Source organism: Peromyscus californicus, unplaced genomic scaffold (assembly GCF_007827085.1).
Source record: "Peromyscus californicus insignis strain IS unplaced genomic scaffold, ASM782708v3 Scaffold_4__1_contigs__length_199733344, whole genome shotgun sequence".
Lineage (NCBI taxonomy): Eukaryota > Metazoa > Chordata > Mammalia > Rodentia > Cricetidae > Peromyscus > Peromyscus californicus.
The window spans coordinates 197,241,482-197,254,339 of record NW_026294562.1 but is presented as its reverse complement, the minus strand read 5'-3'; the positions used below and the strand labels follow the sequence as shown (position 1 = coordinate 197,254,339).

The window sequence follows — 12,858 nt, the reverse complement described above, 5'->3', positions numbered from 1 at the left end:
TTTTTCCTATTATCCAATGGTTGATTCTTCAGTATGCTGAGCATTTAACTGTTCTTCTACCAGCTTTTCTAAAGCCTGGAGTTTCTCTGTTGTAAAAGGCCATTGCTGAACCCATACAGGCTTGTCTGTTGACCATTTTAAAGGTAGAGCTCTTGGTGTTTTTAGAAGATTATCAGTTGTTGTGACCTGTTCTTGTATGACATGGATGGCTGGTGACCACTCACTAGAATAATATCTTCTAATATTTCTCTCAGAAACACGTACTAATTTATGATTTGTTTCTGAAATTGGAGGGATGTGGTGGTATTTTACTTGTACCGAAATGTGATTTTAATTGTATGTTAATAAATAAAGTTGTCTGGGGGTCAGAGCTATTAGAGTCATAGCAAGTGCGTGGCGGCGGTGGTGCACGCCTTTAAGGACCTGGAGGGCGGTACATTCAGGCAGTGACGAGGCAGTCACATGTTTGGGTTTACAACCAATGAGAAGGCAGAACAGGAAGACTTTAAAGACAGACACACAGGAAGTAGGTCCTTTTCGGAGGGCTCTCTTGGCTGGAGAGGATCCCTGAATCAGGAAGGGTGAGGCTCTTAGCTCTGACCTCTTGGCTTTCTTCTCTGAATTGGCTCTGTGTTTCTTATTTTATAAGACCGTTGGTTACATCTACATTTGGCGCCCAACATGACAAGAATCCATTAAAAAACGCTTAACTTGGCTTGGCGGCAGGACCGGTTTCCCGCCAGGGCAGCCGGCTCCCTAGCCCGGGCCCAGGTCGGCTTGGCCTCAGGCCGGACTAACTTTGAGCTACTTGCTTAAAGCCGGTGCTACAGACAATTCAGGCCTGCCCTGCCGAACAGGGCCCCTGCCTGTAAAGCCAACGCTCGTGGTTGGAGCTTAAGGTAGCCAGAGCCAAGGCTTGACTAGGCTCAAGCGGGAACACGTGGCTGGATTCAAGTTCTTAGGCAGAACTTGTGGCTACGGTTCTTGCTTGCTCTCTCTCTCTCTCTCTCTCTCTCTCTCTCTCTCTCTCTCTCTCTCTCTCTGGATTCACACCTCGGACACTAGGTGGCTGTTTTGAAATTTCCTCGGATTTGTACTGTTCTACGAGGACTTCGTAAGTCACTTAACATATCGAATATTTTAAAGGAAACTATTTAAAAGAGAAATTTTTCCACATTTAAAAAAAATGGGTTTTCTGTGTTCATTGGAAGAAAATTGGGCTTTGTTTGCAATTTTAGACAGTCTGACAATGGAACAGCTCTATGAGAAGATTAATGTTGATCAAATTATGCAGTTTATTACTATGCTTATTCTCATTTTACTATTTAAAAAGATAGTTAATTTAAGTGCCAGGATGACAGCTTTAGAAAAACTTGATAAATCTGTAAAAACTCAGACAGAAGAAATTAACAGTGAAGTTGCTTCAAGATTGGATCATAGGGTTACAGAAAGAAAGCCTGTGTTCACACAGTCACCCTTAGTTTGTCCAGTAACCATACAGCAGTTGCCTGATCAAATGACTACACAAAATATTTGGGCTCCAATTGAAATGTTAGATTTACGAAGGTTTAAGAAGGCAATAGTATCTTACGGCATGCATTCCCCATATGTAAAGCAAATGTTAAACTCTTGGTCAACATATAATAGGATTGTACCACAGGATTGGCGGGAGCTGGCACAAGCTGTTCTTGAACCCAGTCAAAGGCTTCAGTGGCTAACTTGGTTCAAGGATGAAGCTAAAAACATAGAAAAACAGTGGAGGGATAAAGGAATACAAGTCTGCCAGGATCAGCTTATTGGAGAAGGTCAATATGCTTCAGCACAAGCACAATGTTTATATGATGTCCAAACCCTAATTTTATGTCGAACAGCAGCCTTGAATGCATGGGACAGAGTTGAGGAACCAGGAAAAAAAACTGAGTCATTTACAAAGGTTGTACAAGGCCCAAAAGAATCTTTCACAGATTTTTTACAAAGACTGGCTTCAGCAGTAAAGAGAATGGTCCTGGATTCAGAAGCTAGTAAGATAATAATTGAAACTTTGGCCTTTGAGAATGCGAATGCAGCATGCAAAACAATAATTAGGCCATTAAAGGCAAGATCTGCACCTTTGGAAGATTGGATTAGAGACACAGTTAATGTTGAAGCTCATGAGCATGATGATACGTGGGTAGGAGAAGCAATTTCAAGAGGTTTGAGGAATGTTAGATGTTTTGGATGTGGAAAGCAAGGACATTTGAAAAGGGACTGTAAACAGGTCATTCCTAGAAACAATGTTTCTTCAAGGAACAATGGCAACAGACTGCCCCTTCCTTCTGGAGTATGCAGAAGGTGTGGTAAGGGAAAACACTGAACAACGAGTGTAGATCAACAAGGGACAGACAGGGTAATCCTTTGCCTCAGTCTTCGGGAAACTCCCAGAGGGGCCTCATGCAGGCCCCAATAGCAAATCCAGTTCAAACCTTTCCTGAAGTCGTAGAGGAAACCCCAACTCAGAGCAATTAAATAACCAAATGCCTATTGGAATAAGTCATGCTGGTCAGGATGATGAAACAGAGAGAATAGAAAATTTAGGAGAAAACATAAAGAAAATTTTTTGGCAAACTTCTATTAATGAACAAAGACCAAAATTATCGATAAAAATAAATGGTGTTTTGTTGTCTGGTCTGGTAGACACAGGTGCGGACGTTACCATAATTGCACCAGAATTTTGGCATCCAACTTGGCCTCTTCAGGAGGTAAACATTCAACTGTTAGGAATTGGGACATTATCTCAGGTGAAACAGAGTGCAAGATGGCTCGAATGTATAGGTCCAGAAGGACAGAGAGCAAAATTAAAACTATATGTGGCTAACATAGCTATGAACCTGTGGGGTCGAGACTTGTTACAACAATGGAATACTCAGATTAACATCCCTCCAATCTCAGAAACAAATCATAAACTAGCACATGTTTCTGAGAGAAATATTAGAAGGCATTATTCTGAGTGGTCACCAGCCATCCATATTATACAAGAACAGGGCACAACAACTGATGATCTTCCAAAAACAACAACAGCTCTACCTTTAAAATGGTTAACAGACAAGCCTGTATGGGTCCAGCAATGGCCTTTAACAACAGAGAAACTCCAGGCTTTAGAAGAGCTGGTAGAAGAACAGTTAAATGCTCAGCATATTGAAGAATCAACCAGCCCTTGGAATTCTCCTGTATTTGTTATTAAGAAGAAATCTGGTAAATGGAGAATGGTAACAGACCTTAGAGCAATTAACAAAGTAATTCAGCCAATGGGCTCTTTACAATCTGGAATTCCTTTGCCTACTCTGTTACCAAAAGGATGGCCTCTCATAGTTATTGATTTAAAAGACTGTTTCTTTTTAATACCCTTACAAGAAAAAGACAGAGAAAGATTTGCTTTCACAGTGCCTACTTACAATAATTCTCAACCAGTTAAAAGATTTCAATGGAGAATCCTCCCACAAGGAATGTTGAATAGCCCAACTCTGTGCCAATATTTTGTGCAACAGCCATTGGAAGTGATACGTAAAAAATTTCCTAAATCTATAATTTATCATTATATGGATGATATTTTACTAGCTGACTCAAATGCAGATACTTTAGAAAGAATGTTTGAAAAAGTAAAGAAAATTTTGCCTTGCTGGGGATTACAAATTGCTCCTGAAAAGATACAAAGAGGAGATTCTATTAATTATTTAGGATATAAAATAGAGCTACAAAAAATTAGACCCCAAAAGGTGCAAATTAGGAGAGATCGACTACAGACTCTTAATGACTTTCAAAGATTATTTGGAGATATTTCTCATCTAAGAACTATTGTTGGGGTAAAAAATGATGAACTGCATAATTTGTTCAAAACCTTAGAAGGTGACAAGGACTTAAATAGTCCAAGAGAATTATCACCTGAAGCTGAGAAAGAATTGGCCTTGGTAGAAAAGAAAGTACATGAAGGACACGTGGATCGTATTGATCCAAAGCTGGATTGCATTTTGGTTATTTTACCTTCTAGACATTCTCCTACAGGAATATTAATGCAGAGGGAAGATATTATATTAGAATGGATATTTTTACCAAATAAACCAAATAAAAAATTAAAAACTTATGTGGAAAAAATCTCTGACTTGATTTGGAAAGGAAAATTGAGACTTCGTCAATTAGCAGGAATAGACCCAGCAGAAATTGTCATACCTTTTACTAAGGAGGATATTGAAAAATTATGGACAGAAAGTGAACCTTGGCAAAGAGCTTGCAGTAATTTTTTGGGAGAAATTAACAGCAAATATCCCCAAAGCGATAGAATTGATCTTATAAAGAGAGCTGATTGGATCTTGCCTCGAATTGTATGGGAAAAACCCATATCTGGAGTTTGTACATTTTATACAGATGCCAACAAACAAGGAAAGGCAGGTTACAAATCAGTAAATTTAAGTAAAGTGGTTCAAAGTCCTTATAATTCAGTTCAAAAATCAGAATTGTATGCTATTCTGTTGGTATTAATGGATTTTTCAGAACCTCTCAACATAGTAACCGACTCTCAGTATGCTGAAAGAGTAGTATTACATATTGAAACTGCAGAATTTATCCCTGATGCTTCAGAATTAACTTCACTATTTATTCAATTACAAGATGCAATCAGGAAGAGGAGTCATCCTTTATATATAACTCACATTCGATCCCATACTGGTCTGCCAGGCCCTCTAGCACAAGGCAATGATGAGATTGATAAATTATTGATAGGAAATGTGCTGGAGGCCTCAGAATTTCATAAAAAACATCATGTCAATAGTAAAGGTTTAAAAAAGGATTTTTCCATAACCTGGCAACAAGCCAAAGAAATAGTAAAGAAATGTCCTACTTGTTCCTTCTACAATCAAACGCCATTACCAGCTGGATGTAACCCAAAAGGTACTCAAAGGAATGAAATCTGGCAGATGGACGTGTTTCACTTCGCAGAATTTGGAAAACTGAAATATGTACACCACACTATTGATACTTATTCAGGATTTCAGTGGGCAACTGCTTTGAGTTCTGAAAAAGCTGATTCTGTAATTACTCATTTGCTAGAAGTTATGGCCATCATGAATATACCTGCACAAATCAAAACTGATAATGCTCCATCATATGTCTCTGTTAAAATGAAACAGTTTTTTGCTTATTACAATATAAAGCATATTACGGGCATACCACATAATCCTACAGGTCAAGCAATTGTAGAAAGATCAAACAGAACTCTAAAGGATATGCTAAATAAACAAAAAGGGGTAACAAAACCCCCCAGAAACAGACTGCATAATGCTCTGTTAACTTTGAATTTTCTTAATGTCAATGAGAAAGGAACAACAGCTGAAGAGAGACATTGGATAATAGAAAAAACTACAGAATTAAATCAGCCTATATACTTTAAGGATGTGCTGACCTCAGAATGGAAACCAGGGTATGTGTTACGTTGGGGACGAGGTTTTGCTTTTATTTCTACAGGAGAAGATAAGTTGTGGGTACCATCAAAATTGATAAAGGTTCGATTTGAACAAGAGAAACCTCTTAATTAGAGGAGGTGATAGTTCTTCAACCAGCATGAACATCCAATTTAAACTAACTTATACCAGTAACACCTGTCTTTTCATTTAATCAGATAATAACTTGCCAAAAAGGAACATCCCCAAAATTAGTCTTGGGGAAAGGTTTTTGTTTTTGTCTTTTAGGAGAATGAAGGTTAAGGAATCTGAAGAACACTGGACAAATGAGACAACTGAAGAAAAGGGACAAATCATCTATCCCAGGAAACAGAGTGAAATGGCATATGGGTATATATTATCTAAAAAATTGTATGTCTTTCTAAATGTTTGTTTCTGCTTTTCTCTAAAAATTTAACACTATTGGTCTTCTAATAGTCCCAGTTCAATTAAAATTTAAAGCTGACTTTAGAGTTGGAGAATGGCTCCCTCCTTCTTTAAACTCAAGCATGTTGTTAAAAGGAAAATGCAAACCCCCTGTATCATGCCAGAATAAAAGAGCCATCTTCTGCTATGGGACAGGAGAAAAGCCAAATTAACTAAGGGACTATTCTATTACTAATCTCAACTCTTTGATTCTATTCTGATTCTTTAAAACTTTTCTTAAAGTATAAATTTTATATCAAAATTTACAAGATTAATATATATATATACATTTTAACCTTTGTTAAGATATGAATGGTCATATAGAGTATTAATTAATTCTAGAAAAAAGGCTTCAATTAGCTGCATATATATGTCTTTGTGTTCGAGTCTCTTATCAGTTTTCTGCAGGAAATCACGGCCTGGCCTAACATCAACTGAAGTCTCCAGGAAGAAGTTGAGGCCCCACAACAACAACAATTCCACGTGGACAATAACAACATCATTAAGCTGACAAACATCATCTACAGATCAGCTTTGAACTACAAGGTGCTCATAGCAATTTTGAGATGACTAGCTGAGATGATCCAGTCTCAAAGACTACTTGAATAAAGACTTGAGATAAACCCTGAACTTTGGCATTATACACAGACTGGATAATGAAGGATATGGTTACCTTTCCTAGAATTTGACAATTAACCTAAAATTTTTCTTTCAGGATAAAGATAACTTCGCCCATACCCAGCAGGAAGCAATTTTAAGAATATGACGTCCACATTCCCAAAGACGTGGTGTGGGGTGGGTGGTTTTTTGGTCTTTTTAATGGGTTTTGGGTCTGGGATAATTTTCATTGTTTAGGGGAGTTGGTTACAAGTTGTTGTCAAGGGTTAGGAAAAAGGCTAAGCAAAGGAGATTAGATTTAAGGTTCTTGTTTAAAAAAAAAGAGAAAGAAAGAAGAAGAAAAAGACAATTACTAGTTTTAAATACTTTACATTGGATTGGATTGTTTTATATTGTATACAAATTATATATATTGAAATTGATATTGTTAGAAAATGCTATATATATATTTCTAATTGTACTTATACCATTCATTTAACAATGCAATTTTCTGATCCTTGAATGTTATTATTACCAACTATTAGGATATAAAGAAATGAAAGTTAGTAGTTAGACATTACAATAGAAGTTGTAGTCATATTAGATATGTTTTAAAAATTGAGCAGATATATTTTAGACAGGTCATCTTCAAACCCTTCAGAGATCTACAGAATATGGCATTTAAAATGTTTTAATAACTTAGAAAATTTTTCTTTTTTGTTATGATTATGAGACATGTTGGCTCCTGGCAGTACCAATCTACTTCAGGGAAAATATGGGCATTGAAGAAACTGTGTATGGAGTTAACTTTCATTGTGGCAAAAGTTAGCCACTGGACAACAAAGTATCCTTGAATAAACTGCTGACAAAATGGACAGACAGGACATGAAACAAAGGACTACTGATTCTTGCCAAAACAAGTGTGGTTATGGCTTTATCAAAAGGCATCTTCTGAGGCCAGGACAATATGGCACCATCCCTGAAGTGGCCTTTGCAATCCAGAAAAGGTACAGTGCCCTTTTCTTCGAAGGCAGCTGAACAGGCAGTGGGCCGATGGCTTCTGATGTGCAATGGAACAGCAGCTGAAACAGTTATTCTTGAAGAGTAACTAAGCTCACGCCTCGCAATAGTAAACTGGCATTTGACAGAGGGATGTGGAGAAGAACGGGATGCTAAGATGAAGCCATATATACACAGCCAAGAAGAATGGACAGCTGAATTAAAAAATCAACAACAATTTCCAGAATTTAAAATCCTGAATCATGACATGACACTAGTGGGATTCAGGTGTTTCTGGTACATGGACTGCTCTCACCCAATGTGAGGTTGAACTGTTGACCTTGTGTACATCCTACTTCACAAATGAGTCTGTCAGATATGCTAAGCCTATAGGCTGAAGATGATGCCCCAACACTGTGGAGAAACCTCAGATGACTGTCCAGGAAGCTGGCTGTTTCTGTCAACTCACAAATTTTTTGGAAGTTGCTTGCATGCACTTTCTGTTTTTATTTTTGTTAGCTAATATTATTTCCTTCTTGGGTCTCTGAGGGAGTTGAAGATTAGGTAGTTATAGTTGAAGGTTAGTTAGTTATAGTTGAAGATTAATTAGGATAGAAAGTGAAGTAGATACATTTTGGACTTAACAAAATAGGATAGATAATGAAATTATTTTCTCTGAATTTGTCAAATACAAATGGACTAGACATTGTTTAGACATTTATTACTTGTATATATTGTATATAGTCATTGTACTTTTGTATATAGTTTTCCTTTTGTTAGTTATAACCTTTTTCTTTTTTTTCCTTTTTATTAAAGTAGAAAAGGGGAAATGTGGTGTTATTTTACTTGTACTGAAATGTGATTTTAATTGTATGTTAATAAATAAAGTTGTCTGGGGGTCAGAGCTATTAGAGTCATAGCAAGTGCGTGGCGGCGGTGGTGTACGCCTTTAAGGACCTGGAGGGCGGTACATTTAGGCAGTGACGAGGCAGTCACATGTTTGGGTTTACAACCAATGAGAAGGCAGAACTGGAAGACTTTAAAGACAGACACACAGGAAGTAGGTCCTTTTCGGAGAGCTCTCTTGGCTGGAGAGGATCCCTGAATCAGGAAGGGTGAGGCTCTTAGCTCTGACCTCTTGGCTTTCTTCTCTGAATTGGCTCTGTGTTTCTTATTTTATAAGACCGTTGGTTACATCTACAGAGGGATGTTAATCTGAATATTCCATTGCTGTAACAAGTCTCGACCCCACAGGTTCATAGCTATGTTAGCCATATACGGTTTTAATTTTGCTTTCTGTCCTTCTGGACCTATACATTTGAGCCATCTTGCACTCTGTTTCACTTGAGATAATGTCCCAATTCCTAACAGTTGATGGTTTACCTCCTGAAGAGGCTAAGTTGGATGCCAAAATTCTGGTGCAATTATGGTAATGTCAGCACCTGTGTCTACCAGACCAGACAACATAACACCATTTATTTTTATTGTTAGTTTTGGTCTTTGTTCATTAATAGAAGTTTGCCAAAAAATTTTCTTTATGTTTTTTCCTGAATTTCCTATTCTCTCTGTTTTATCATCCCAACCAGCATGATTTATTCCAATAGGCATTTGGTTATTTAGTTTCTTTGAGTAGGGGTTTCCTCTACAACTGCAGGAAAGGTTTGAACTGGATTTACTGTGGGGGCCTGCTTGAGACCCCTCTGGGAGTTTCCCAAAGCCCAAGGCAGAGGATTTCCCTGTCTGTCCCTTGTTGATCTACATTCGTTGTCCAGTGTTTTCCCTTAAAACACCTTCTGCATACTCCAGAAGGTAGGGGCATTCTGTTGCCAGTTTTCCTTGAAGAAACATTATTTCTAGGAATGACCTGTTTACAGTCCCTTTTCAAATGTCCTTGCTTTCTACATCCAAAACATCTAACATTTCTTAAACCTTTTGGAATTGCTTCTCCTACCCACATATCATCATGGTCATGAGCCTCAGCATTAACCGTGTCTCTAATCTAATCTTCCAAGGGTGCAGATCTTGCCTTTAATGGCCTGATTATTCTTTTGCATGCTGCATTTGCATTCTCAAAGGTCAAAGATTCAATTATTATCTGACTAGCCTCTGAATTCAGGACCATTCTCTGTACTGCTGAAGTCAATCTTTGTAAGAAATCTGTGAAAGATTCTTTTGGGCCCTGTATAACCTTTTTAAATGACTCAGTTTTTTCCTGATTCCTCAAATCTGTCCCATGCATTCATGCCTGCTGTTTGACATAGAATTAGAGTTTGGACATCATATAAACATTGTGTTTGTACTGAAGCATATTGGCCTTCTCCAATAAGCTGATCCTGGCATACCTGTATTCCTTTATCCCTCCATTTTTTTTTTATATTTTTAGCCTCATTATTGAACCACATTTTTCACTGGAGATTTTGTCCAGGTTCAAGATCAGCTTGTGACAATTCCCACCAGTCCTTTGGTAGAATCCTATTACAAGTTAATCAGGTGTTTAACATTTGCTTTACATATGGGTAATGCATGCCATAAGATGCTATTGCATCCTTAAATCTTTGCAAGTCTATCATTTCAATTGGAATTCAAGTATTTTGTTCATTCTCTTCATCAGGTAGCTGCTGTATGGCTACCGGATAAATTATGGGTGATTGTGTGAAAACTGGCTTTCTTTCTGTAACCTTATGATCCAATTTTGAAACAACTTCATTGTTAATTTCTTCTGTCTGAATTTGAATTTCTCTATAATTCGTTTTTACAGGTTTGACAGGTTTTTCTAAGACTGTTATCCTGGCACTTAAATTGCCTATCTTTTTAAATAGTAAAATGAGGATAAGAAAAGTAATAAACTGAATAATTCGATCAATATTAATCTTCTCATATAGTTGTTCCATTGTCAGAGTGCCTAAAATTTCAAACAAAGCCCAATTTTCTTCCAATGTACACATAAAGCCCATATTTTTTAATGTAAAAAAAAAATCTCTTTTAAATAGATATGTTAATTGACTTACCAAGTCTGCGTAGAACAGTAGAAATCCGAGGGAATTTCAAAACAGCCACCAGGTGTCCGAGGTGTGAATCCAGAGAGAGAGAGAGAGAGAGAGAGAGAGAGAGAGAGCAAGAAAGTGTAGCTACGATTTTTGACTAAAACCTTAAATCCAGCCATGTTTTTCACTTTTGAGCCGAGTCAAGCCTTGGCTTTACAGGCAGGGGCCCTGTTCAGCAGGGCAGGCCTGAGTTGTTTGTGGCACCAGTTTTGAGCAAGTAGCAACAGCTGCGGGTCAGTCAGTCCTGGGCCAGAGCTAGGGAGCCGGGCCACCCAGGCTGGAAACCAGACCTGCAGCCAAGCCAAGCCAAGCAGTTTTTAATGGATTCTTGTCACGTTGGGCGCCAAATGTAGAAATAACCATCTGTCTTATTAAATAAGAAACACAGAACCAATGCAAAGAAGAAAGCCAAGAGGTCAGAGCTAAGAGCTAAAACCTTACCCTTCCTCCTGTGGTGGTCCTACCTCTCCAAACCAGAGCTACCTCCTGTGTTAAAGTCTTTATATAGAGTTTCTGTTCTGCCTTCTCATTGGTTGTAAACCTAACCACATGGCTGCCTCTTCACGGCCTGTCTGTATATACCTCTAGGTTTTCTATGATTGGTATTGAAATTAAAGGCATGTGTATCCAATACTGGCTGTATCCCCGAACACACAGAGACTTACCTAGCTCTGCCTACCAAGTGCTGGGATTACAAGCGTATGCCACCACTGTCCTGCTTTCCTATGGCTTGCTAATAGCTTTGACCCCCAGGCAACTTTATTTGTTAACATACAAATAACATTTTAATAAAATAAAAAATAAAATATTACCAAAACAATCTTTGCAAGAAATCCCTGAAGGATTCTTTTGTGCCCTGTATAACTTTTGTGAATGACTCAGTTTTCTTTCTTTTTTCCTCAGTTATATCCCAAGCATTTATGGTGGCCATGCAGCACATAATTAGGGTTTGGTTATTATATAAACATTGTCTTTGTATTCCAAGAAGCTGATCCAGGGAGATTTCCACACCTCTAGCTCTCCATTTAAGTAATACATGTGCCAATGCAGCTGTGCTCCAGGTTCCAGGACAGCATTTTCCAACTCTTTCCAGTCCTGAGGAACATTCCTTTTACAAGTTGACCAGGAGTTTAACATTTGCTTTACAAATGAAGAATGCATGCCATAAAATACTATGGCCTCCTTAAACCTTCTTATATCTAACATTTCAAATTGAGTCCAATTAGTTTGTACATTCACTTGACTAGGTAGCTGCTGTATGGTTACTGGATAAATTAAGTTTGATTGTTTGAAAACAGGCTTTCTTTCTGTAACCTTATAATCCAATTGTGAAATAATTTCACCCTTAAATTCTTCTATCTGAGTCTGAATTTCTCTGTAATTCATTTTAACAGGTTTTTCTAAAGCTTTTATCCTAGCACTTAAATTGGCTATCTTTTTAAATTGTCAAACAAGGATAAGTAAAGTAATAATATGCATAATTGGTGTATTGTACATCCCATCAACATTAATCTTTTCATATAATTTTTCCATTTTCAGACTGCCTAAAGTTTTATCACACAAAGTCCAAATACCTTCTATTGTATGATAACATCCATTTTTTTTAATGTGGAAAATTTTTTCTCTTTTAAGTAGATTTTCCCTTTAAAGTATCTGATATCTTAATTTACTTACCAAGTCTGCATAGAATAGTAGAAATTCAAGGAAAATTCAAAACAGCTACCTAGCATGGTTGCATAAAGAGAGAGAGAGAGAGAGAGAGAGAGAGAGAGAGAGAGAGAGAGAGAGAGAGAGAGAGAGAGAGAGAGAGTTGCCACTGCCACTCTTTCTGGCTAAAAGCTGAAATCTAGCCATGTGCTCCCGCTTGAGCCGATTCGGCCTGAGCTCTGGCTTCCTTAAGCTCTGACCATGTGAGTTGGTGTTTGGGCCATAAGCAGCTCCAGCTGCAGTTGCAGGTAGCTGCTGCAGCTATGGTCAAGTGCAGCTCTGACTATGTGCAGTGGGACTGGTAGCTCTGGCAGGGCTTGGGGCCTGTAAACTCTGGCCAAGCTGGGGCCGAGCTGGGGCCGAGCCAGGGCCATAGCCATCAATGGTTTTTAATGAATTCTTGCCACATGGGCACCAAATGTAGATGTAATTCTAAACAGTCTTATTAAATAAGAAACACAGAGCCAAATAAAGAGTTGAAAGCCCAGAGATCAGAGCAGTAGCCAAGAGCTAAGAACACATTATCTTACCACTCACTGCTGTCCTTCCCCTGAGAGAGAGACCTTCTTCCTTTGTCCTGTCTTTTTACTGCCTTTCTGTTCTGCCTTCTCATTGGT

General features: G+C 38.1%; 1 protein-coding gene across 1 annotated transcript in view; it reads right to left on the bottom strand.

Annotated features, from left to right (window-relative positions):
• The window catches only part of LOC128124334 (vomeronasal type-2 receptor 116-like), a 55,928-nt gene extending 43,313 nt beyond the window's left edge, over positions 1-12,615 (bottom strand). Inside the window, exon 1 of the mRNA XM_052760476.1 lies at positions 12,442-12,615. Within this exon, the coding sequence (XP_052616436.1) occupies positions 12,442-12,615 (174 nt within the window). The remainder of the gene's footprint in view (positions 1-12,441) is intronic.
• Between the last annotated feature and the right edge of the window lie 243 nt (positions 12,616-12,858).